This window comes from Macrosteles quadrilineatus, unplaced genomic scaffold (genome assembly GCF_028750875.1).
Source record: "Macrosteles quadrilineatus isolate MER2022 unplaced genomic scaffold, UCM_ALF_1.0 Scaffold_3__2_contigs__length_128488019, whole genome shotgun sequence".
NCBI lineage: Eukaryota > Metazoa > Arthropoda > Insecta > Hemiptera > Cicadellidae > Macrosteles > Macrosteles quadrilineatus.
This window is the reverse complement of record NW_026542596.1, coordinates 91,580,616-91,607,741: the sequence shown is the minus strand read 5'-3', so window position 1 is coordinate 91,607,741 and position 27,126 is coordinate 91,580,616. Positions and strand designations below refer to the sequence as shown.

General features: G+C 33.3%; 1 protein-coding gene across 2 annotated transcripts in view; it reads left to right on the top strand.

Annotated features, from left to right (window-relative positions):
• The window catches only part of LOC128990570 (TGF-beta-activated kinase 1 and MAP3K7-binding protein 3-like), a 61,710-nt gene that overhangs the window by 24,912 nt on the left and 9,672 nt on the right, over nt 1-27,126 (top strand). For both annotated transcript variants that reach the window (XM_054413001.1, XM_054413002.1), the window contains 2 exons: nt 20,478-20,626; nt 26,260-26,365. In XM_054413001.1, the coding sequence (XP_054268976.1) occupies nt 20,478-20,626; nt 26,260-26,365 (255 nt within the window). The remainder of the gene's footprint in view (nt 1-20,477; nt 20,627-26,259; nt 26,366-27,126) is intronic.

Genomic DNA, 27,126 nt, shown 5'->3' with positions numbered 1-27,126 from the left:
GGGCTTTTGACTGTGTGGACCACAGGTTGCTGCTGATCAAATTGAAGAATATTGGCTTGGAGGGAATGGCTCTAGAATTATTACGATCATACCTATTCAATCGAAAGCAGCGCACAATAGTAATAAAAAAATCAATAAAATATTATTAAAAAGGTTTAAATACCTGCTATCAAGCAATCCATTTAATTGCAGTTGCAACTAGTTTCGACTCCTATGTGGAGTCATCATCAGGCGGTACAAGGACATCTTCTTTCTTCATATGAAGAGCGTCATATTTAACACGTAAAAATAAATAAACATTTACACACGACACAAAACACGTTACGGACACGAAACATTTACTGATCAGTTACGACAACAGACGACGCTAACCCGACGGAGTTTAAGTCCAGACTGCGGGTGGTCATTGCAGTGGTGTACGTCCGTTATCTTATTACTTCAGGTTAGGTCCTAGTCCTGTCTAACACACTTCCACTCTCCAGTATCCTTATGGCATTGTCATATATAAAATTGGACGAAAACGTTAGTTGGTCATTTAACACATTTTCGTGGTTGGATGTTACAGCCTTATAAATCTCAAACTCTTCTAAGGTGTTTAATTTAAATCTGTCTCTAGAGAAATGTAAAATATTCATGTTGTTACTAATGCTGGTATAATTATGGCCTTGAGAAATTAAATGTTCTGCAAAGGATGATGTCTGGTGTACTGTTGACGCTTTTGGGAGATGTTCCTTGAAACGTTTTGTAAAGGAGCGTGCTGTCTGGCCGATGTAAAATTTAGTACAATCGGTACAATTGATCTTGTATACGCCGGATCTGTCTAAGGGTTGTGTCAATGAAGGACTGCGCTCTTTTAACAATGCGCCAAGTTTGTTTTCTGTTCTGAATGAAACTGTAATATTGTTTTTTGTCATAAGATTTTTAAATTTGTTACTCATGAAGGTGCCATATTTTGCAGAGATGTAGTTTTTCTGTTTTTTGGTTCCTGTTTTATTTTTATGTTTGAAGATGAGTTTATCAATAATAATGCTTGGATAACCATTTGCTACAGCTATGTATTTGATTGTATTTAATTCTTCATTATAATCCTGTTCATTCATTGGAATTGTGAGCAAACGGTGGACAAAACTGTTGTACGCAGCTAGTTTTTGTGAGTAAGGATGATGGGATTCAAAATTAATGGTCTGGTCAGTGCATGTTGGTTTCCTGAATATTTTGAACTCCAACTTATTTTGATGTTTTATTATGGTGAGGTCTAGAAAATTTAAACGATTATGGCTTTCTTCCTCCAATGTAAATTTTATGTTGTTGTGAATATTACATAAGTATGAGTTGAGTAACGACAACTGTCTACTGTTGCCGTTGAACAAAACAATAGTATCATCTACATATCGAAAATAGAACAGAATTTTTTCCCTGTAACGGTTGGCTTCAGAAAACAGATGTTTATTTTCCAGGTTGTTGAGAAAAATTTCTGCCAAAATACTGGAGAGGGGGGAACCCATTGCCAGTCCATCTTTCTGTGAATAATAGTTGTTGTTAAAACGGAAGTAATTCTGATTTAGTACCAATTTAGTGAGTGAAACTAACTCATTTATTGACTCTGTAGATAGATTTGAGTTTTTAATTAGGTTTTGGTGCAATAATGTGATTGTTTCTTGGACGGGTACATTGGTGTACAAATTGACAATGTCAAATGATGCCAATTTGTAGTTGTCTTTGACAGCATGGTTCTTAATTTTATCAACAAGTTCTAGACTATTTTTTATGCTATGACTATTTTCCAAAACTATTTGATCCTTTATTATTTGATCTAACTTCTTGGCTATTTTGTAAGCTGGACTTGGCATGAAATTCATAAGGGGCCTAATTGGGACATCAGTTTTATGGATCTTGGGTAGGCCTCTGAGTATGGGGGCTTGTGGATTAGTAACTTTCAATGCCGCAATATCGTTTTTTGATAATAGATTTTTACTTTCGGAAATTGCTCTATTTATCAACTTGCTGTAATTTAAGGTGGGATCTTTATTTAGAATATCTATTTTATTGGCGTTTAAGAAACTTTTTACTTTATTTGTGTATTCTTCAATGTATAAGATGACAATTGAGTTGCCTTTATCGGCCTTAGTGATAAGAGCATTGTTCTCGGCAAGCTTGTGCTTGACGCTCGCTAGGACCCGCCTCATAGCATTGAACTTCCTGTGTTTTCCTGTGCGTGGGGCAGTTTTTGCAATGCATCTAGCTTTATTGCCTATGATAATTCTAGTAGCTTCTCGTACTTCGTTGGTTCTAATTTGTTTGATTGAAGTCTCAGTATCCAACAGCTCAGTGACTAAACTGTTTTTCTTACTGTCAGGAAAATTGAAATTTAACCCTTTGTTTAATAAACTCAATTCCTCTTTATCAAAATCAATTTTAGTATAATTTACGACTCTCTTAAAGAATTTATGTGAACATTTAATAATATCCTCTTTGTGTTGAGATTCCATTAAGCTTTGGACTTTTTTGTTTTGGGTTTTCTTTTTGAAACATATTTTTCTGCTGACCTGCAGTTCAATTTCGAGCAGAACATTGTTTTGTTGAACATAGTGCAAATTATTCAATAGCTCTAGATGTTTTTTAAGTAATAGCTTATTTAAAGCATCCTTCTTAAAATAAAGATTTCATTTTTAATCCAAATTGTTTCAGCAGACTTTTTAGCTTTTAAAGCGGCCCTTGATTTTCCACTAACTTTGACATTTATGTATTTAGGGACCAAGTTATTTTGTAGGCATGTTTTATTAAACTTTATGTTTTCAATAGTTTTGCAAAGTTTTAGTTTAATATCCTTGTACTGAAAGGCTATTTTTGCTTGCTCAGCTGATAACTTCATTGTGGATGTAGCCTCCGGATTGCCAAATAATATTAAAAAGGTTTAAATACCTGCTATCAAGCAATCCATTTAATTGCAGTTGCAACTAGTGGCACCTTCATGAGTAACAAATTTAAAAATCTTATGACAAAAAACAATATTACAGTTTCATTCAGAACAGAAAACAAACTTGGCGCATTGTTAAAAGAGCGCAGTCCTTCATTGACACAACCCTTAGACAGATCCGGCGTATACAAGATCAATTGTACCGATTGTACTAAATTTTACATCGGCCAGACAGCACGCTCCTTTACAAAACGTTTCAAGGAACATCTCCCAAAAGCGTCAACAGTACACCAGACATCATCCTTTGCAGAACATTTAATTTCTCAAGGCCATAATTATACCAGCATTAGTAACAACATGAATATTTTACATTTCTCTAGAGACAGATTTAAATTAAACACCTTAGAAGAGTTTGAGATTTATAAGGCTGTAACATCCAACCACGAAAATGTGTTAAATGACCAACTAACGTTTTCGTCCAATTTTATATATGACAATGCCATAAGGATACTGGAGAGTGGAAGTGTGTTAGACAGGACTAGGACCTAACCTGAAGTGATAAGATAACGGACGTACACCACTGCAATGACCACCCGCAGTCTGGACTTAAACTCCGTCGGGTTAGCGTCGTCTGTTGTCGTAACTGATCAGTAAATGTTTCGTGTCCGTAATGTGTTTTGTGTCGTGTGTAAATGTTTATTTATTTTTACGTGTTAAATATGACGCTCTTCATATGAAGAAAGAAGATGTCCTTGTACCGCCTGATGATGACTCCACATAGGAGTCGAAACTAGTTGCAACTGCAATTAAATGGATTGCTTGATAGCAGGTATTTAAACCTTTTTAATATTATTTGGCAATCCGGAGGCTACATCCACAATGAAAATAAAATATTGTTCTAACTGGGCCAGCACTACATAAGGTGTTCCGCAAGGATCCATACTTGGGCCTTTATTATTTATTATATTTATTAATGACTTCGCCTAATTTCCTTTCCACAAATTCCTCTGCTTTTGTTTTTGTATGCCGATGACACAACAGCTCTTTTAAAAAGAAAAACACTAAGTGAACTTAAATTAACTTTTGAAAGCACAATTAAAAAAATCAATGAGTGGTTTGAGAGCCATGGTCTGAAATTAAATTAATGTAAAACTAATATTCTTCAATTTAAACTCAGAAACAGAGTTAGAGACACCACAATCAGTAATACAAAAATTGTTAAGTTTTTAGGTCTAAATTTAGACTCAAAATTAAGTTGGTCCGACCACATTCATCATCTAAATAAAAAATTAAGGTCATCAAGGTATTCACTGAGTGTACTATCCAAGGTCACGCCGCTAGAAGTCTGCTTGACAGTATATCATGCATACGTTCATTATTTGTTGGCTTATGGCGTCACTCTATGGGGTAACTCTGTAGAGGCCAAGAAAGCGTTCACTTGCCAAAAGTCCATTCTCAGAACTATTTTTCACCAGAAGTCTAAATAAGTTGTAAACCTTTTTTCAAAAAACATTCCATTTTAACATTACCATCTATTTATATATTTGAAATAGCAAAGTATGTTCATGCAAATCCTTTCTTTATGAAAAATATAAAATAAATCATAACTATCAAATGATAAATAATAACAAAACTTTTCAATATCCAAAACATTCGCACAAAAAATTTGAAACTGGGCCTCTTTACATGGGACTAAAAATCTACAATCATTTACCCAATTCATACAGAACTTTATCAAAATATCAAAATCAAATTTTACACATAAGCTGACAGAGACTTTGAGCCAGAAAGCGTATTACAAAATTCAGACGTTTTTTAAAGATAAATTTTAATAGTTTTTACTCTTGTTAGGGTATAATTAGATTAAGGAACCTAGATATAAATTGACCATGTACCAGCTTGGGAATTACTTTTGTAATTATTGTATCAGGCGTCATGTACAATAAAGCTTTGTCTATTGTCCATTGTCTATACTCAGTAGTGGTAAAGGTATGATGTAAAATAAATTTTATGTTGGAGAAAGAGATTAAAATAAACCTTTAAAATTATTGGGTAGTTTGGAATGAAATAATCTGGAGGAAACACTTATTAATCCGGACAAAGTCTACGCAAATGGCTTGCAGCTAAGTTAGAAATACCAGTAAATTAAACAGTTGATGCTGTTTAACAGTGCACAAGTTTTTCAAAATTTATTTTTATTTTTTATTGTAATTTAGGACTACCGGTATCTATACTGGAAAATAGCACCATTGTTTTAAACTATGAATTATGACCATTTCGATTTATTATGTAAAATGTGTCTACATACAAGGGGTACAAACGGTCCCAAAATACCTGCCTTTCTTCATATTATCTATATATTAAATAGGCAAGCATGTTTCTTTAAAACCATTTTTCTTAGCTCGTGTACATCGCAGGGAAAATCTATGCATACTGTTAGCAAGATATTTTACTGTAGATGTGCAGAATCCCTTTAAAAATTTAAAAATGTTAAAAAATAAGTACAAAAAATGAATTTGAAATTCAAAAAATTAACATGGGCCTTAAGGGTTGCCATGCTGGTGGCGAAATAACAACGCAATATTAACAGAAAATCAAAACAAATCAAAGAAATTCCAATCATATGTATACTTATAAAATGTGTACTGTATTAAATGCACTGCAAACCACGTTGGCGTGTGTACATTAATAAACTTTTTTGTGGTATTTTCACCAGCTGTAAAGCAATAATCATCCAAAATATAAAATCAAAATAATAACATAAACAAATTTAGTTCTCAGTGGTGGCTTTGACTATTACTACAACCACTTCAGTATCCAATAGTCAATGGTGGTGGTGAGTCCGATTTTGCACTGATTGTGTGTTGTGTGATATGTCCGATTATTATATACTTCCGTTTTGTTTAGTGAAATTTTGATCATTTTACTGTATTTGTTTATTAAAAACATGAGTGACATTCAAGTACCATTCTGAAATGCCTCTACGGTGAACATTAACTGGCCGGGTAGAAAGAAGCCTCGGGAGTTTTGTGGCTCAGACATTGGACTTATGAACGTAGAATGCAGCTTTTGCTATGGGAAACACTTCCGGTCCGAAGCCACACAACGTGATACGACGGCATTCATATCATGTTGCCACATAGGCAAAATTGTTTTACAGCCCTTGATACAAAATGTTTTTTTCAAAACACTTCTTTCAAAAGAAATCCCTATCACATGTTTTATTTACAGCGTGGGGTGAAAATAGAGAAGTGTGTACATTACATATTTTTGGTCAAGTTTTCTACTACTGGACGACCTCTAGTTATTATTATTTGATTGCCTCCCAATTTTCATAAATCCAAACTCATTCCAACTCCGATTCCGTATTAATGATGGTTTACAATAATTTTAAAAAAGCTGGTACAGTGTTGCCTCGTTTAGCCGAAGAAAGATCAAAACCATCTCTTTAATTACTCTTAAACACTTGAAGTGCGACCAAGTTGAAACAAATCGCAGCTATACAATGTGAAGCTACAACTCTTTGTCTGCACTATAGAGACAACATTATCATCTGAGTGCAGCGGTAATGTTTGTTTTGATTACATAATCCAATACTTGGCAAGACGGATAATGCATTTGGGGTATGTGGACGACGGCATTAATTAGAGACATTCCCTGGCCTCCTCCCATCGGCCCATGTCTGATAACCTTACTGTAGTGTGGCCATTTCATACCATTTCTTAACTATTCAGTACCCTCACACTAAAATTTACAGGTTTTAGAAAGTTACCTTTTTTTGTTGGATAGCATCATTAATTTGTAGCTCAATGACAAATGGCATCTGGGTCTGGAAACGATCTCGCTTGGAATCAAACTAGAGACTTTCAGATTTGAAAGCAAACACTATAACCACTCGGCTACCCAGAAAGTTATGAGATTAGATTAATACTTTGTTGAAGTATTAATATGTTTCATTGCAATCAGTCGATTTGTATTATTTACAGTTGTACTAAATCTATAAATTTAAATAATCTGACTTAAACCTTTTTACTGTATTCTTAACATAAAAGTTCTATAAAATATATTGACTAAATCAATTATATGTTAAAGTCCAAACCAACAATAAATCTCGTAAAATGGTGAGCATCTAAAAGTCAGAATGTGTCAAAACAAAAATGTTATTTCTCCCTGTTGGATTTATGTTGCGCACAGCTTGAACATTTTTAGCCTTGGCTATTCGGAGTATCGGGTGTGAATCTTTACACTTGGCTAAACATGTCATGACAATACAGAGTTGTAAAATTTCTATTCAACAGCATAACAAAACAATTTAGGATGAGTAATTTTAGACCCAATGGCTTTGTTAGAGGTGCATTATAGTGCATACTTAACAATTTAAAAAATATGTACAATGTTTTGTTCAGCTCAGTTAAATTTAAATAGCCTCATTTAAGACAATATTTAACTTAGTGAATTCTTCACCGCTTGAACACTTTCAGCCCTTGCTATTTAAAGTATCAGGTGTGAACCTTTACACTTGGCTAAACATGTCTCGACAACTCAGAGTTGTAAATTTTCCATTCAACAACAAATTAAATCAACTGGGCATGAGTACTTAGAACTAGGGGATCTTTGGGTAGGGATGCATAGACTACTTGACCTTGACCACGAAGGCTGTGTGTGCAAAACTGTATGTAATAAGCACAGTTAAATTTCATTGTTCTCATAAAGTCAAAATTATATTGATAACCTTATCACTTTTTGTTGAAAATTTTTACCAGTGCAAATTAAAACCAAATTTTAAAACATGCCTTTGTCATATAGGTAATTGACAAAAATAATAAGGAAATACTCTAATAGTTCTGACATTAAATGGACTGAAATTGTCTATTCAACACCGAAAAGATTAAATGTGTAGAAACAAAAAAATTTCTTTAGTCTACACGACCAAAGAAAAGTTTCGTTAAAAAAATTAGAACAGACAATTTGGTCATTTATATGTCGGTTCCAGATCTTAGGTATGATTATTAGATTGCCGTAATGCTAACCATGCTGCCTTTTAAAATAATAAAATCTCTTCTTCTAATAGCAGTGTTCAGTTCTAATTTATATTCATATAATTTCTTGCATACTGACAATTATTCTTTCTTCAAAATCCCATTTTGTGTCAAATTTTATGGAAGATGCCAAATTTTTGTTTTCAAGGAGAAGTATTCTCGGTTTTACAGCAAGTGCTCTGATTGGTAAAAAATGTTCACTTTATAAAACTGGATATTTGTAGAAACTTGGTTGATTGATCTCGGTACTTTGGTGAGAGGGTAGTGTGACAGACTACAAATTCATGGCAGCAATGTCGTGGGTTCACGCCTCAGTGCCTACCAATAAATTGTTATCATAATATTCTCAAACTGTGCTGGATACATCTCACACACAGGCCCAGGGCTGTGGATGGGCGAATAAAAAGTTGGAAAAAATCGCCAACATATTTTGATAAAAATAAGGATTTAAATATATCAAAAACTGCTTAAATATTTTTTCACTTTTTCAAACTTGGTGATTACTGGAATATTTGGACAGTATCAGCTTGAATAACATATAAAAACATGAAATGTTGTAGGCGTAATGCAAACTAAGCAAAAGTCATTTTTTGAAACCAATTTTTTTATCTAGTAAATGTTTTTGTCGACTTAACTAACAAATATTTGACCAAAACAATGATAAATTAGCCACTGAAAAAATGAATGAACTTCTAAAAATATATTGTTAGACTGAAATGAGTAAGGATTAAAACACATAGAAACATACAACTTGCACCTCCAAAATATTATGTAAGGCCAGGTTTGGTGTAGAGCATGTGGGTGACCTTGCCAACTTCACATGAGACACAACTGCGTGTCAGACTGTCAATGTGTTTGTTGAATGCCAATGGACAATATCAAAGACTTGGGCAAGTTTTCTTCAGTCTGTATTTCACATACTTCAATATTTATCATCCTATAGTATTCTAAGTCTTACACAACAACTAAAGTTTAACACAGTAAATGAACAAATTTAACTAAGTAAGACAATTTTGATATTTTCTGTGATCTTTTCCAGTCAAGAAAATGACTAAATTTAATTTTAAAAAATGAAATTATATTTAAAATATAATAAATAATTATAAAATAAATTTATAAATAAATTTTAAAAATAATTGTTTTGTCAGTTAGTTTTGTACATTTTTAAAATAATCGCATTTAGTCAGAGGTGTAGCAGTATTTTGTATTTCTACCACAGTTCAGTTATGCATGAACAATAAATGACAAACAGTTTAGATATAAAACAGCTTTGTATATCTCGTACTTAAGTTTGAAATTATAATATTATTTTACATATTAATAGACAAGCATGTTTCTTTAAAACCTTTTTTCTCAGCTTGTGTGCGTCTCAGGGAAAATCTACACACACTATTAGAAAGATAGTTTCTTGTAGATGTGCAGAATCCATAAATATATCAATTTAAATAGACTCAAAAATAAGCAAAACAAATTAATTTTAAATTTAAAAAAATTAACATGGGCCTTATGGGTTGCCATGCTGGTGACGAAATAAAAACTAAATTAAAAGAAAATCAAAACAATTGGAAGAAATTCTAATCACATGTTTTATTTACAGCGTGAGTTGAAAATAAAGAAGTCTGTGCATTACATATTTTTGGTCGAGTTTTCGACCACTGGACGACCAGTTCATAATAAAATTTTAAAGAATGTCAGGGGAAGCCTAGGCCTATTTTAAATAGTATTTCTTTTACGAGTAGGTTCCAAAATGGTTCCGTTTTTATTACAAATGTATATCGCTTGTGGATAGTATTCAGGGTGGTGAATATACGTTCATATACACATGTATTAATTCGATTTGTAATTTGTAATACAAACTGAAACATTTTAAGTGGCATTTCATGTTAAAAATGAATCCATTGAACTGGTTCCATTTTCATAGCTTTCAATGTGAATAAGCGCAATTTTGGCGAAGTGTTGCACGTTTTTACAGCTGATGGCAATACCCGGAGATGGACCAGGGTGGGGATGAGTCGCGGCATTGCCACATCGAAGGCCGCAGCCTTATACTAGAGATGGCTATGATATACCTCAAAGCATATTTTCTATTTTTTTCGTCATACCTTTTTATAGATTCATGTTGAATTTTACCATCATGCCTTTAGCAAGTCAACTAAATTATTTTTTTCCTTAACACAATTTGCATGTGCATAGTTTCAATCTCAAAACCTGAATAGATGCATACGTGGCACACTGGGTATCAAATTTCTTCAACTGTTTGACCAAGTGACTTGGATGCAACACAAGTTATTAAATGGCATGAGTAGACTGCACAGTAACTGATGTGAAGCTAGCTCAGAGAATGCAATGCATGCAGGCCAGTGCCAAGTAAAGTCAGGTGGCAAAGTCATGCTTGAAATAATGGCCTCCCGCCCGAAGCCCCCACTCTCGGATATCCTTTCCACCGAATAAATCTTCTCAAAATAAATGCGCTCCACTTTGATATATTGTGATGTCACTTCACGTATCATATTTTCTCATTTTGTTATATTTTAGTTTCTCAATGTAATCGTTCTTTATGGAAAGCTAAAGATAAGTTGTTGTTAAAATCTAAAGCTTACGTTACGATCCAATTTATTTTATAGCGGAGACCTAAGTTTCTAAGTCGAAACTTTATCGTAAGTCCTTTGTCTCTTAGGTTAGCTAAACTAGGTCTAACTGCTTGAAAAGCTTTTTTGAATGTTTTTGTAAGCAAACGTACATTCAACTTAGAACTAAATACTTTTAGTCTGTACTAGAGGACACATGCTGCTCCCCAGCGTTAAAATAATTATTATATCCGAGAAATAATCAAATTTATAATTTTTGATTGAGTAATACAGTATCTTGAACTTAACTGATTCAAACGATCAATATCTCAAATTAAATCCTATAATTTACTGATTAGTTTGTGTCTAAAACATATAGAAAAACATGAACAATGCTGGAACTATTGATTTTTACTTTCTCCCCCTATACCATAGTATATGGAGAAAGTATTGTTTTCATCAAAATTTTCGAGTTTGAGTTTTGAGTAGATATATTCATTTTGGGTCCTCCTGGACCCAAAAAAGTGGTTTTCGAAGTGATGTCTGTGAGTGTGTGTGTGTGTGTGTGTGTCTGTGTGTCCGTGTGTCCGTGTGTCTGTGTGTCTGTGTGTCTGGATGTGTACAGAGCTAGAGACTACACCTGTGGTCCGATTTCGATGAAATTTGTTATGTAGGTTCTAATCCATGGTATCTTCAGGCGTTTTTTCATTTTTTTGAAATTTTGATTTTTAATGGAGATTTTTCCATAAAAACCCATAAAAAAAACCGGGAAAATCGGATTTTCTCAAAAATGGCCCGAACGATTTTGATAAAAATTAAAATAGTATGTTGTAGCCCTTTAAATTCTGAACAAAATGGTACAAATCCCATTTCTGTAAAAATTACGGTTCAAAAGTTATGGTAAATTATGTTATTTTCCCATAAAAACCCCATAAAATAATGAAAAATAGGATTTTGGACAAAAATCCGGTTTTTATTTGACATAGTATGTTATGGTCCTTACAATTTTGATAGTTTTTTTCATTTTTTAGAAATTTTTATTTTTAATGGGTATTTTCCCATAAAACCCCATAAAATAACGGAAAAATAAGATTTTCCCAAAAATGGCCCGAACGATTTTGATAAAAATTTAGTATGTTATAGTCCTTTATATTCTGAACAAAATGGTACAAATCCCATATCTGTAAAAATTACGGTTCAAAAGTTATTGTAAATTATGTTATTTTCCCATAAAAACCCCATAAAATAACGGAAAATCACATTTTCCCAAAATTGGCTCAAACGATTTTGATAAAAATTTAGTATCTTATAGTCCTTTAAATTCTGAAGAAAATTGTACAAATTACATTTCCGTATATTTACTCTCACCGCTTACACATGATAAAGGTTGTTGACAAACTTATGGGAGAAAGTATGTGTCAGAATGCTGATACCGTTTATTAACCATATTAAAATCTTATGAAAAATAATTTTTATATTGGTTATTCACCTTGCGTTTGCTTGAAACTCGTCCGATTTGAATAACTAATAGCTTAAATGAAAGCCAGTATTTAACTGAAGGTTCTTAGACTAAAATATATAGGATTATAAATTTATAACTGGTAAAGGTTTATCTTAAATTGAAGTTAGAATTATAAAATAAATCGAATTATGTGTTCTGGTCGTGTAATACTGTAGGTAAATATTTGTAGATGATTGATGGCAGATTTGTGCATACCTTCAGCTCGAGACCTCAATCATAAAAATCGGTCGGGTAGAAGAGCCAAAGGAAATCGGCAAAGAAAAACCAAATTTAACTTCCATAAGAAATACATGGGAAGCGAATTTCGTTTGCGTATACACCGAGTGGGATTATAGGTGCCCCATATTGATTATAGGTGGTGGGATTATACCGATGCTTGATGGCAAATCTGTGCGTGCATACCTTCAATTTGAGACCTCAATCGTGAAAATCGGCCGGGTAGAAGAGCCCAACGAACTCGGCAAAGAAAAGCCAAATTTAACTCCCATAAGAAATACATGGGGAGCAAATTTCGTTTACGCATAAGCCAAGTGGATAAATATATGCCGATGCTTGATGGCAAATCTGTGCGTGCATACCTTTAATTTGAGACCTCAATCATGAAAATTGGTCGGGTAGAAGAGCCAAACGAACTCGGAAAAGAAAAACAAAATTTTTTAAATATATAAGATGCCTATCATTAGAAACAAGGTACGGTACAGATTGAATGTTAAATGTAAACTCAGAAACCTTGAGTGAATTTTATATTTATGACTAGTTTTATTAATTTTTGCTCATAACTTTGAATAATCCTAAAAGTTAGTTGTTTCTTGTATCCTAATAATAATAATACGTCTTTATTGTCGAATACATTCAAATAATTGACAAACTTAAAATACACTAGGCCTATAAATGCAATATAACAATCAACAGATGAGCTGCAGGCTGTTGTAAATATACTTCTGGGTTTTACAAATTATTTATGCTACAGTACCAGATACTTATCAGCCCCAGCAATATAATCAATCAGCACATTTTTCATTGATAAGTTAAAAGTTTTAATATAGGCTACTACTTTAAAAAACTATAAAAGCCGTCCAAAGAAGTGATCAGAACAGTTCAGAAATGTCAAAGCAATAATTTCGACGTTAGATAGTTACAAGACCAAGGTTGGGACTATTCCCTTTCAAAACAAATGCCATTGGCGTGGATGACTCAAAAAAGTCAAATAAATAGTAATCTAGTAATAGATTGTGAACAAGCTGCTATACCCGTGCTTTGCAACGGGAAGAAAATTTGACCTAGAGAGCTATTAAAGTAGTGCTGATGTGCGTTTTAAAATACATTAACTCTATGATTTAGTTTGAAATTATAAACTGATTTAAAAGCGTAAACCTACTTTTTTCAAACCCCTACTTTTGTTGTTAATAGATCCGAAAGAATATGACAACATACCTTAGTGTAGCAATAGCATCAAAATTGTTTCATATTGATGATTCATGAATGACATGTTTTACCATAATTCTTCAATAGTCAAGCCTCTTCAAATGTAGCTTACTATATAAATTAAAAAATGAAACTTTGAGCAATACCAACCTAAGAGACAAAGGACTTACGATAACTTAGAAACTTAGGTCTCCGCTATAAAATAAATTGGATTGTAACGTAAGCTTTAGATTTTAACAACATAACCCTCCTCAATCTACATAAAGCGTCACAAACATCTTTTTCGAGTAAATAAACAAACCCCAGTTCATTATACAGACCAGCTGTTTCATTAACTAAATTAAATTATTAAATCATTTAAACCTTTGACTAACAACATTTAAACATTAGAAGCATGTCAGGCGTAGCCCTTTGGAAATTAGACTGTGGGGCAGAGCCCTCAGGAAATTCGTCCACATCAATTCTTTTTCGGCAAATCTACACACTCTAAGCTTCATTTTGATGTGCCATATGCCTATATTTTTATTTGGTAAATGACTAACCGTTTACATCACTTTATATCACTTTAATAATATAATAGATTGCAAACATTTACGGTATGTAACCTGTAAAATTATCGGGTAATTGAATTTGTTCACCTTCTGAAATTAGAAGCATCAATGAGGATGTAATGCTATTAAAAAAGAGAAAAAACTGTGTATTTATTTAGTCAAAGCAAAGAATAACAGTTCATTCATTTACACCTCTGAACATTTAGGTTGTGATTAACTGATGAGGATTTGACTTATTATTAAAGATAAATATTATCCAGTAGAGATCACTGTTTATACCATAGGGTCATTATAAGAATACAAATCTTCATTCAATTGAACTGATAGACACCCTGGTAAAAAATCTTAAAAGAAAAGATTATGAACTAGAATTAGCACAACAAGAATAGAAATAGAATTGTAACAAAGAACAAAAATATCACTTGGAAATAATAAAGCACTGTGAAGAATCAGAAATCTCGTTGCACAGTAGACATAATAATAATGAAAAATTGGTCAGTTTTACTGTTATCATTCGGCTCTTTGGCTGCAACTCGGTGTCAATATTTATACTCGTTGTTCACTTCTATTTTTGCCAGGTTCCCCCACCTTGTTGACATTAGTACAATTAATGCAACAGCTGATAACGTTTAGTCTTCACCTCCATGAATGCAAGACAGTTTGTTGTTATTTATTCAAGTTATGTTTGTTTTGTCAGCTGTAAACATTTTGTTTGTATAAAATGAGTGCCATTTAGGAGATAAGACAGGTCAGGAAATAGATAAGACGTATCTCAATTCTCATTTGATCGGATGTTTGCCACAATGTGTGAACAGAGTTTTAGCTATTTTCATTTGAAAAACCAACTTTTGAGAGGAGGTAAAAATAGTTTATTTTTAGCTTATATAATCTTTGATTCTTTTGTCAATATTTTTGGTTATGTAATTCTGCTGTAGCAGGGAACTGGTGTGATACCACAAATGGAGTTTTAAGTAATGTAACAATGCTGTGTAAAAGTGTTCCCCATGGAGCCTACATAGCCTGAATATCCAACAAAACCACACAAGAAGTCATTGATACAATACAAACAATTTTCAATTAATTTGTTGGTGAATCAGTGATGCTTAACATTCAAAAATATTTTCAACTTTACACTTGTTTTCCATTTGTAATATTCAGAAACGAACAGTTGTGGTGTTTTTCCATTTTAGTGTGGTTTTATATTTTATGAATATTCACTGTAAAAACTCTAAAATGACAAATAAAACTAACTATCTCTCATCACGTTATGCTAGTTCAAGATTGGTACAAACTGTTACAACTATATAACAACACTAGCAGAGTACCTGTTCTTTGTACGGGGTTGGCGTAGAAGTATAAAATGCTTATTGCAGTTATACTCGTGCTTTGTGTTTGCATGGGGGAGGATAAGGTTTGAGAATATTTTTTTCTTTTTATTTACGGTACATGCTATAGTATTACACATCTACCATAGCCATACTGTTCTACCACTGCACCTAAACAATAGAAAAAAGTAAACTATCAAACACTCGCACAATATCGCAAATTATTTATTAAATTTAAAAACAGAAACATAACTGTAAACAATCCTACTTTGATGGTTATTTATCATAATTGCAAAAAAATAATAGTGCTGCACTCTGTTGGTAAACTTTATAACTTTTTAATGCTATTGAATATCATAGAACCAACTTCTTTAGTTGAATCAGCTGAAAAAATTATTTTATTCCCTTTAAAAAATAAAAAAAATGTGAATACCAATAAGGTTAACATGGGAAACTCCAGAGCCACTGGGGTGGAGCCTGAAGGGATTTTTGAGATAAGAATATGCCTATTTGTTCATCGGGAATGTGAGCCGAATTTCAGCCCAGTTTGACTAATATTTAATGTGCTATTGAACTTCAAAGATACAAACAAGCAAACACACAAACTTTCACATTTATAATATTATAAGTATGACAACAAAATGTTAAGTGCAACTGAACTACAAAAAGTAAAATGTGTAGTTTTCTTTTGTGTCGTTATTCTGATTTTTTTTAGATTTATCGTTGTTTGTTCAATCGTTGCTTGATTCGGATGCTCAATCAGGTGTAACTGGTAGGTTGAAATGTCCTTATTCATTTGGCTTTTAATAAATGGGCCTGGCTAAAGAAATGTAGTGAATAGAACACAACTAAACTTACCTCACATGATTTTAATACGTTTATTTACATATGTTATTAGTAAATACTCACCGTTGTTTATATTCCATTATAATGCATTCCCTTGTTTATAGTTCAGTTTTAAGATGAATAAACCCTTTATTCTGTTTGTAATTAATCTGGGGTTTTATTTTCATTACAAGAAACAGGTGGTTTTATTCTGTGACAAAGCTACGCAAGGTAGTCTATCTTACTTCATCCTAAACCCATCCCTATTTTAGTGAAAGTACGCCTAGAAGTGTCCCAATATTTATTTGTAGGTTTTCGTAATGAATGGATATACCGTCTTAGAAAACTTTGTATTTAGTGTAACTGTGAATATATCAATTAGTATAAAAACACAAAATAGTATGTTTCACCAACAGTGAAGTGACTCTTTTCGTCAGTGTGATGAACAATATTTTTTGTCATACCGCACCATTAAGTTACGAAACAAAAATAATTATGTAAAAGTAACATCTAAAATCAATTTACATAATTTTGATACATTCAATCGCTTACAATCGAAGTTTTTCAACTGAGTTAACAATAGCTGCATTTACTCCCTAAGGACTAAAAAGTCTTAGGGAGTAAAAAAGCTACCTTAGACCCCCAACACATGTAATAAAAATGACTGAATTTTTTTCAGTATGGCAAAAAATACATTTTATATTATCTTTAGATTTCTACAAAATGGGGCTGCTAAAATATGATATTAAAGTAGTAATTAAAAACAACTGAGCCCCCTGAGATTAATATATTTGTTCTTGAAGTGAAGATAAGTCGAAAACTGAGTTTCGAAACATGTCTCTTAAGGAAAAATAACTATATTAATTTCAGGGTGCTCAGTTGTTTTTAATTACTACCTTAACATTTTATAGTACAGTATATCCATACAGTAGCACTGACTTGTACAATGGTAATGAAGTTATTGAAGTATAAATACCAAGCTTACGATTAAATATTCCTCGAAACAACTCATTGTCGACTTACAACGCTCAGTGCATGAGGATTGTTGATTTGCCACTGGCCTGTGGCCAGGTGTGGTATTAATTAGTCCGAGTCCTCGTACTTGTACCTGCAACTGATTGTGTCTCGTCAGATTTACGACTTGCATAAAACATGTTATTACCAACTACCGTAGCTATTTCTGCACGCATTACCTTCGCTAGTTTGTCACCGCGGCTGTTACAACTAATTTATTCACTTATCGTAAATCTAAGGTAGGCAGTGGTCAGGTCCAGACACTAGTTTGCTTGTTTTAGTTTATCAAGTTCAGTATGGTTTTGATTACATTTTGGCAAACACTCAGTTTTCCACTCATCATGAATGTAATTTATGAGTGGGATTTTCTGAAAATATTTGTATAAGAATTTAGACAATATACTTCTATGACACCATTGTTGTGAGTGGTACAATGCATCAGATTACAGTGTTAAAATTGGTTGATTATAAATTCCTTCTTTTTGTGGTAGAATCTACCCTGTTAGGGGTTTCTTAAACAGTAGTTTCTTGTATTGAATGACACAAAACGACAAAAGTATCCAATTTTTTTTTTAATTTTATAAAATTTAATCTCGTGTAATTAATTTTGTAAAGAAATTTGAGATTTATAACTAAATGTGTTTGAGAGTTATTTACAGGCCCATAACTGCAACTAGTTTTTACTATTGTTGCAATTCATAATGCTTTATTCGATTTTCCATCAGTATTAAACATTGTAATTTAACAGAGAGGTGTTACAATATATCCAACTGTACATGACGACTATTAAATGGAGAGGTATAGGACGGAGTCATACTTAAGCAAATATAGACTGCATACCGACGGCTCTTATATTTGGAGCTAAGGTAGCCGGAGCAATCCTTTACTGATATTATTCTGCTTGTCTCACGTAAGGTCGTCCTGTTGGCACTCTCAGCTCGTATTTAACCAGCTTAGTAGCGGAAATGTCCATCTTCATTCGCTGTTGCTAAACATTTAATTATTGTTGATAAATCACTAAAGTGAGGCTGTTTACTTGCGATGGACATATTTGCAAAATCGGTAGATTTATTGCTCACATGGGGTTATAATTTCTATTTCTACAAGGTAGTGTTTATGTGTAACATTTTTTAGGTGCAACACATTAATTAACTGTGAGATGTGTTTTTATCATAAATTCTACAATTTCTATTACATTTATGTTTAGTTTTGTATTGTTCTCGATGTGGAACTGAATCACAGTTGTGGTTCCAACCGTTACAGCCTTATCTGAGTGATCTGACAATCCTGGAACTACTTTGACTATTTGTACCGTGATGAAAACTGCTGTTTATTTAAGTGTGACTTCCATTGCCATTTTAATCCACACAATAGAAGATATAAGGCCTCGCCAATACCTGCCTCAACTTACTCGTTTATTGCAGCTTCAACTTGCCTCTTTTTTACCTGTCCAATTCATCTCAGATAGCTTCTTACTCCAGCAACCATGACCAAGTCTGGTGCTTAAAACAGATAACTTAGTACCTTTATTCTTGTTTCTTCACTCACCTGCATCTTTGATTATCTTTGATTTGCAGATTTGTGTGAGAACTTAAAATCTTGCTACCTTTTTAGCACCATAGTTCTTGTTTTGGATCCATATAGGATTGGTTGATTTACTTCATGTTAGAGTATGGAATTATTAAATCTCCTACAGGTATGGTTCTTCAAACAACAAACTCTCTCCATAGTCTCAACGCAAAGAAAAAACACTCTCTACCTGATGAAAAAATCCTTGTGAAACAATTAAAAATGGCTAATTACTGTATAAGTATAAAATAACACATAAACATGTGGCGCTACAAACAGTGACCTCGTCTCCATTTTCTGACTTAAAAAAAATTATCTACTCAAAGGAAAATTGTCGTGAAATAGTAAAAAAATTGTGTAATTTTTATACAGCAATTTAAGTTTTTGTGAGTTTTGACAAAGAAAACTTTTAACCAGTTTTCAAGTAACATTAAATTTCTCAATGCTAAGTCTTCCACGCAAACTATTATATCTATGCTTTGTAGTCTATCTGTTTATAATAATCAAGACATTTGAACAATTTTTAGTTTTTTAAATAATATTAAATGTATTGTGTTTTACTTGACGTCGCTGTGCATATATTTTTCATTTGGGTAATAAACGACTTTATATTGTTTAAAACTTGGGGGGAAGGGCAAGAATTTACGCAAAAGTTAAGAACACAATGATGGCCTTGTCCTTGCTAGTCAAGAATCTTCCACCTCGTTGATTACTCGTGCCCGTGATTCATGACGTCCGACGTGGCGCAGGTAATAGAGCGTTACTTTTATGTGAATTTTGCGATATTTTTAGCGCTAACTGCAGCGCACTGCACTAATGAGTGCGGGCGAGATGTTATCGTTACAGCCGCCGAGGATGGATTTATCACATCCATTCGCTGTCAGAAAACAAGGGTTTGAGAATTTGGCAGCGGTTGTTAGATTTTATAGCTTCTGGTATTTGGAATGAATGGGTAGCATAAAACTTGAGCGAAGCTATTCAACACTGTTAAATACTCAGATGAAAGTGAATGATGAATAAATATCATCATCATTATCCTTATCAATTATTTTTGAGACAACAATGCCGCTTAAATGCGTAAGCTGGATACAAATTCAATATGAGTATATAATGAAGAACAAAGAGCTGTATAACTTTGTTACAGAATAAGATACAAGTTGTTTCTTTAGCCAGGGTGAATTTGTCCAAAAACTAAAGAATTTTCTCATGATTAAACTGGCAAACTTTGAACAGCCAGGCGAGCACATCAAACACTCATATACCCTCCTGATAATTCTGGTTTACTTTGCAATTTTTATATTTTAGGTTGATATTACAAGATGATGACTTTTTGACTACCGTAATAAAATTGGATATTAATGTCTTCTTCAACATAAACATTACAGCAATCAGAAAATAGTGTGTTTTATTAAAAAATGAACTGAATTTGTTGTATTACCACCCACCAAAACACAAAAAGCTTGGTATTCAGTCATAAACAAACATAAAAAACATGAAACAAATCAAGTGTTTTTAAGACTTATCACAACCTCCATCAAATACAAAATTTTAACTTTTGCTTCCTCAAAATAACGCCATAGGCTTCAAAACCGGTGCCATAAACGACTCCAGGATTTCTTGGACAGTGAAGGTACCTTAGCCCCTTGTAGGTAATTAGTTGGTGTGGACAGGAATCAGTGTTTTACGTCAGCTCTCTCTGTCACTGTGTATGTGTGTGTTGCAGCGCTGGTGTCCAAGCAGTTAGAGCGCAAGGAGAGGTTATCCAGAGAGCTGGCCAGGTATAGAGAGCGACTAAGCAGCATGAAGGCAGAAAACCACTCTATGGCCACTGACCTGGAGAATAGACTGAGAGCACCAAACCCTTCTGCTAGGGTGAGTCATGTAGTCTAAAACACCCTTACCGTTAGTCCAATGAAAATGTCTTGGTTTCACTAAAAGCTCACATATATTAAAAGCTGATAATTGTTGATACAATACATAAATAATTCCATTCTAAAATAACTACATTGTATTCAAACCCTAAGTGAAATTTTTATCCACATGAGAATGAGTAGGAGTGAGTAGTAAGGTAACATTGATAATAAGAACACATAAACACAGAGAATAATTCAGTAAGAGAAGATTGCATTTAACAAAATCTGAATGACGGACAAGGATCATATTTGTGTAATATTTGGTAATTTTTCAAATGTTATGCATTGGCCGTCCCAGGGGGGGGGGGGAAGGAATGGGAGAGATATATTCCCTCCTAAATATTTTATTAGCTTGAGCATATTTTAGAGCTCAAATAACTATAAAAATATGTTTTTAGGCTTTAAATTCCACATTTCACCGGACCCCCCCTTTTTTCTAGAATATCCCTCAGGCAGGTGGTCCCCCCCACCCCCCCCCCAAAATAAAATCCTGGGACCACCACTGTGTATGACAAAAACAATGTCAGCAATCTGACACATACTTTCTCACATTCACTTGTCCTCAACCTGTACCATGAGTAAGCGGTGAGAGTAACTATGATAATGTGGAAAATCACAAAAGTTAAAACAGCTCATTATGCCCAAAAAATTGAAAAGACATACTAAGTTTTAATAAAAATTAGTCTTCAAGCGGTTTTTTTAAATCAAACTATCCGCTTTTATTTGAGGTTTTTATAGGAGAATCACATAAATTACTATAACTTTTCAACCCTAATTATTACAGCTATTTGGGTTGTACTGTTTTGTTTAAAGTTACAAGAGCTATAACATACACAATTTTAATCAAAAACGTAAAACTTTATGTTATTTTACGGCGTTTTATGTGAAAGTTCCCATAAAAAAAACGCCTAGAGACCATGGATTAGTATCCACATACCAAATTTCACTAAAATGTGGTCTGTAGCTCTGCACACATTCACACAAATACAGAGACACTCGGACACACACATGCACGGACACCACTTTGAAAGCGACTTTTTTGGGTTCAGTGGGGACCCAAAAGGGATATATCCACCCAAAACTCAAACGAAAATTTTGACGAAAACAATACTTTCTTCATATACTATGGTAGAGAGAGAGAAAGTAAAAACACATTGCCTGTACTGAACCGCCAAACCAAATTTTATTTAAATAGAGAAGAAATCTAACATGTTCAAGGAACTATTTTGGCAGAAATCTAAACAGGCAAATGGTAATTCATACAGTGCAGGTTTGCTGCACCAGTGGTATTTATTTAAAACACTCTCCTTTACTAGACACAGGTTGTAGAGCAAAACCTGCAGTCAATGAGCTGCCAACACTCGACGTTGGATTGTGGGCGTTTCTTCCCAGAACCATTTTGTTTGTGCCAACGCCATCACTAATTTATGCCATTCTGTTTGAGTTATTTAAACATGGTCTGGTTTGAAAAGGTTAAGTATTAATAAACTCAACAAATGAAAAAGTGGATGTTTATAACACTTTCAACCGCTGATGCAGCACTTTTAAAATCCCTACAAAGTGCTTAACAAGCCGCAAATGTTTGTTAGTTTTTTGAGAAAATTGTAGGCCCTAGCTGTGAAAATATTTATAACACACTCTGTTTCATTGATTCAAAAACGGCTGTTTTCCTTAGTTGTGTTGCAGGGCCAAAGTAGTTCTTTTGTTTCTTAGTGAAAATAATCAGCTTTGAGGATACCAGCTGTACATTTTTCTATTTTAAATGAATTGGAATGTCTTTTTGTATGCTGTTGTTGATTTGAGATCATAGCTGTGTTGCTGTCAAGTGTATCACTATTGGCTTAATCTAAGTACAATAAATTGAATAAACAATGAACCTACCACACCTTTTTGTTTACAATAGTAATCAACATTAACTTAAGGTTGAAACATGTCTATAATGTGTGACAGGCAAAAAAAGATTCTTCCATGAATCTTAACACCATAATCTTAATCGGATTGTTGTTCTTGTATTTTATTGTTTGTGCTTGATTAGGATATCTACTTATACTATTTCCATTCCCTTCGACTCACTCATTCAGTAAAAAAAGTACAAATAATACTGAACAAAAATAATTCATTTACTGTACAAGATTTCTTCCTCAACGTCCAAGTTGAATATTTTAAAATTCAATTAATTTTCCTTTTTGCTGTTCCCAACAGACTTGGAAATTTGCTTAACACTATTCTTATTAAATAACTCAGTAATTCTGTAGTCAATGTTTCCTGTTACTTCTTCCATAGAAAGTGTAATTTTAACCCGAGACAAGACTGAGCAGGAAGTATTTTGACCAATAATTAGCGGAGTGGTGTCGCATCCATTAATGAGTGACTTGGCCCACTGCCCACTCGGGGGCGCCAGGAATGTGCATTGGAAACATGTTGCACCAGATTTAGCCTTCCCCCCTCTCTCCCCCCTACTGGTTACATATCACCAAGGGGTTTGTTATTGAATGCAACACATTTAATATCACTGCCGTCTAATGCAGCGACCGTTGCAAATCTCCGACCCAACACTATGTTGCATTGTTGCCTAAGTTATTCAGTTACTTCGTAATACTTTGGCAGACTTCACCGCCGAAGCCAGTACAAGCCGTGAGAAGCGGTTTCTTTCTTTCCACTTTAAAGTAAACACTTAGCAGAACAAATTAGCGCTGTTGCTGTCATGCCTTCTTCCTTTTAGACCTGGCCTGGGTCCAAGGTTGTAATTTTTTTATTTTAAAAATGAACTCACGTGGCCTTTATGTTTTTTGTGAAATGTGAGGAAATGGAAACTATGAGATGAGTAAGGCAGTCAATTAAAAACTTCTAATATACTCTGCCCATGCTTTGCAACATGATGAGAATGCAGAGGATAATAATGCGGATAAAATTGTTTTCTACTGTTAAAAACTGTTGAAATTTTTAAATACACCCCTCATTGATTATAGGAAGTAAATCTCAATTGTACCATAGGCCTACTGCTTATTTTAAATGAATACTAGCAGTTACCCGGCGTGCGTTGCTGCTCTTAACAACTATTTTTGAATGGTAATTTGGTCTTAATTTGTTAATTTGTTTCTTGGTAAGTTTTTAGGCGTACCTACCACCATGTGAGCACGAAACATACAGCTGTCCGTGTGAAAATCATACATTTTCTCAATTTAAACCGTCAAGAATTGCCCTTGTGCCTTATAATGGTGGTTGCGCAAAAACACGCAAAGGAAATTAATTGTAGTCGCTTGAACTCATAGGGTAATTGGATGAAATAATCTGTATTTGCTGGGTTAAGACTATTTCTCCTTTAAACTTACCACTGATGATTGTTGCTTCAATCAAGTTAAGTGCCATCTTTTTAATCGTCAGTCTGGTTTGTTGCACAGCTTGGGTGGATTTAAGTTACACATTAGTATTATTGGAGTTCTTTCTTTTAATGACAGTAATGTGGTGGGTTAATGACAAATTGGGAGGCATTTGAATACCTGAGATAGCACGCACGGATATTATTAACTTAATAATTTATCTTACATAGTATGGGTATAGAACAAAAGATAAAAATATTAAGGCGTTGCCATCCCTTTTATTGTTTATAATACTTTGATAAAGGTTTTTATGTTTACATATAAATATGTAATAATACTTTATCAAACAGACTGTGAACTTCGTTAACTGCTTCAAAAACCACATAGGCTATCTGCATGGAGGAACAACAAACCGGAAAGATCAAATGTCGCACATTACCTGTTACAAAATAGCCACTCAATAGAAAAAATGGAGGATAGGCTATGTATTTTAAAGAATTGTAAGAAAGGATATGTATTGAATGCTTGGGAAGAATTGTAATTGTATATTTATAAGGGAAAATTTAAAAATAGAAATAAGCTGATTAATGAACAAGTAAATTTCGAATACAGTTGTACTTATAAAAATGTATTGGCCGGTGCTTCCGGTAGCCAATAGGATATAAGTAGGGATGTCATTCAAGATTCTTGTCATTTTCCTATTGAGTCTGATGATGATTAGAATCAAAATCGATCACCACTTACCATCTTTTTTGTATATTTACTGTCTTGTGAGTAACAGTATAAGCGTAAAAATATGTTTTAAGTATTGTAAGACTTTTTTCATTTACTTTCCGTGATTCAATAACACATACAATGCTGATCAAGAAGAAGAAGTTATTATAATATTAGTAAGGTAGTAAGATTGTCTATGCACTTAGTAAAACTGGCATTTCTCCATACTGTGTTTTACATACAACATTCTTATGTCCATGTCCATTGTAATGTCTGTTCTTCCATTAATGTCCATGACACTGCGTAAGTACAGAAAGCCTTAGACAGAGGGTTTAGGTTTGGGATGTGTTGCAAGCCTATTAGTTAAGGTCTCAAATTGTTATGTAAACAAGTTTGATACCTGGCATATACAGAAAAATTTGAAGGATTTAGGCCAAGTTCCCTCAAAAGAGGTGGATCCTATAAGAAATAAATTTTACTGTTATTGAAACTAACAAAAAAGTCTTTATATTATTTTCAAGGCAATTGTACCTCATAATTGATCATTTACCTTATTTATTTTGTGTTTATTTTCTTATTCCAGCCTTTACTGCCTTTTCCATAGCTTTTTGTTGTAATTTTTATGTTTTCTTCATCATAAACAATCATCTAAATAACAAATTTTCTAAGTGATTCTCACAATTCGCTTACTGTTTTCTTTATTATTTTCATGGTCTTTCACAACTACAAATGACATAAATTATTTGCAACAAGTAACATAGAGCATTTCTGAGTTATATTTATGAATGTAAGTTCAAAACTGGCAGTTGGCCCTGCAACTTGCTAATATATAATGCCTTCACGGAGTTTTACCTCCGACGGCCGCCCTAAAGTTGACCACAGTTACTGCAATGTTTGACTCGACATCAGTTTTACTGCAGTTGCAGTAATAAAAGATTCTATTTTGAACAATTATTAAGTTTAGAGTTGTGTTACAACTTTGGTTGTATAGTATAATTCACTAACATTTTAAGTTTACTGCTCGCTAGTGCTGTTTTTCATTCTAACTTGTTGCAGACAAATCTTATTTTAAAATGTTATTTGACTAGAGCTAACTGAATACATTATTTTATATTGTAAGCTAATTTAGTCTTAATTAATCACAGAAATGCATTATTCTCCTCCTTAACTATGCTGTGACTGTAGACCACAATGTCTATAAAGATATCTTTGATATTTAATTCATGTATTCTATTGAACATCTTTAGAAAAATATTGTATTATTTTTTATTATAGTTGTTTTGGGTTATATACCTGTAGCTATTGTAAATTGTTTATAAATAAATAAATAAATTTAAACATGTTATAGAAATGAAGGTTTTGTGTTAGATGACATTGGAGACCATGCCAACCATTTGTTCTAATATACTATTATTAATTGATAGGCCCCATCAGGTTTAGAAACGAATCTGAAATTTTCAGAATTAAGGGCGAGCACCATAACCAACGGGGCCAATATGATTTGCCTTGAGGTTCTAATTTAGTATTCAAATGCCAGCTTTTATATCTCTTGGTGCAGGTGAAGAAGCTGAAAGAAGAGATCAGCCTCCTGCAGATGGAATGTAACCGGATGACAAAGGAGGTTTACCACAATGCAGAGCTCAGGCACGTCAACACTGAAACTTGTGAGTATACAGTGACCACAACAGACATGAAAACTTCTATAATTATAAATTATGTCTATAAAGATGGTGTGTGGGGTGGATGAGGGAACGGAGAACTCTTAAGAACGCTGAGATTCACACTCCTAGACGATGCTAGTGGTGTTAGATTAAACCAACGGCAATAAATTGTTGAGATGACTGAACAAAAGGGAGGGTCGTCATGGAAGGGTTCTGGAATGTGTACATCCTGCTCACCACCCTGATTGATACAAACTATACATCATTATTTTATAAATTAGTACTTTCTAGCTTTAAGGAGTCACTAAATTATCTTTAATCTTAAAAATAATTATATTAGTGTTGGAAATTTTATTAAGATGGCAACTTGAATGACTAATCTAAATCTCTATAAAAAAATTTAAAAACTGAAACAGTTAATTTTTCCAACTATAGAAATTTTACAAAAAATATACTTTTCATATTTTTCAATTTGCTGGTTTGCTGAAAACCAAAACCATAGCTATTATTAGGTATTGACACAACATTCAATGCTCATCTATAGACCTACTTCATTTATACATTTGTTACTAGATGATCTGTTGTAATAAATATTTGGAAGATCTATAATTTATTAATAAATAAAAATAGGCCTATTATTGAACAGATAATTTAATTGTGAATTTCATCATTAGAGCATAAAGTGACTCTTCTTTTACCCGAGCTCAAGTTTTACGATCAAGGCAAAGCTGAGGTCGGAAAATGAGCGAGGGTTAAAAAGACAC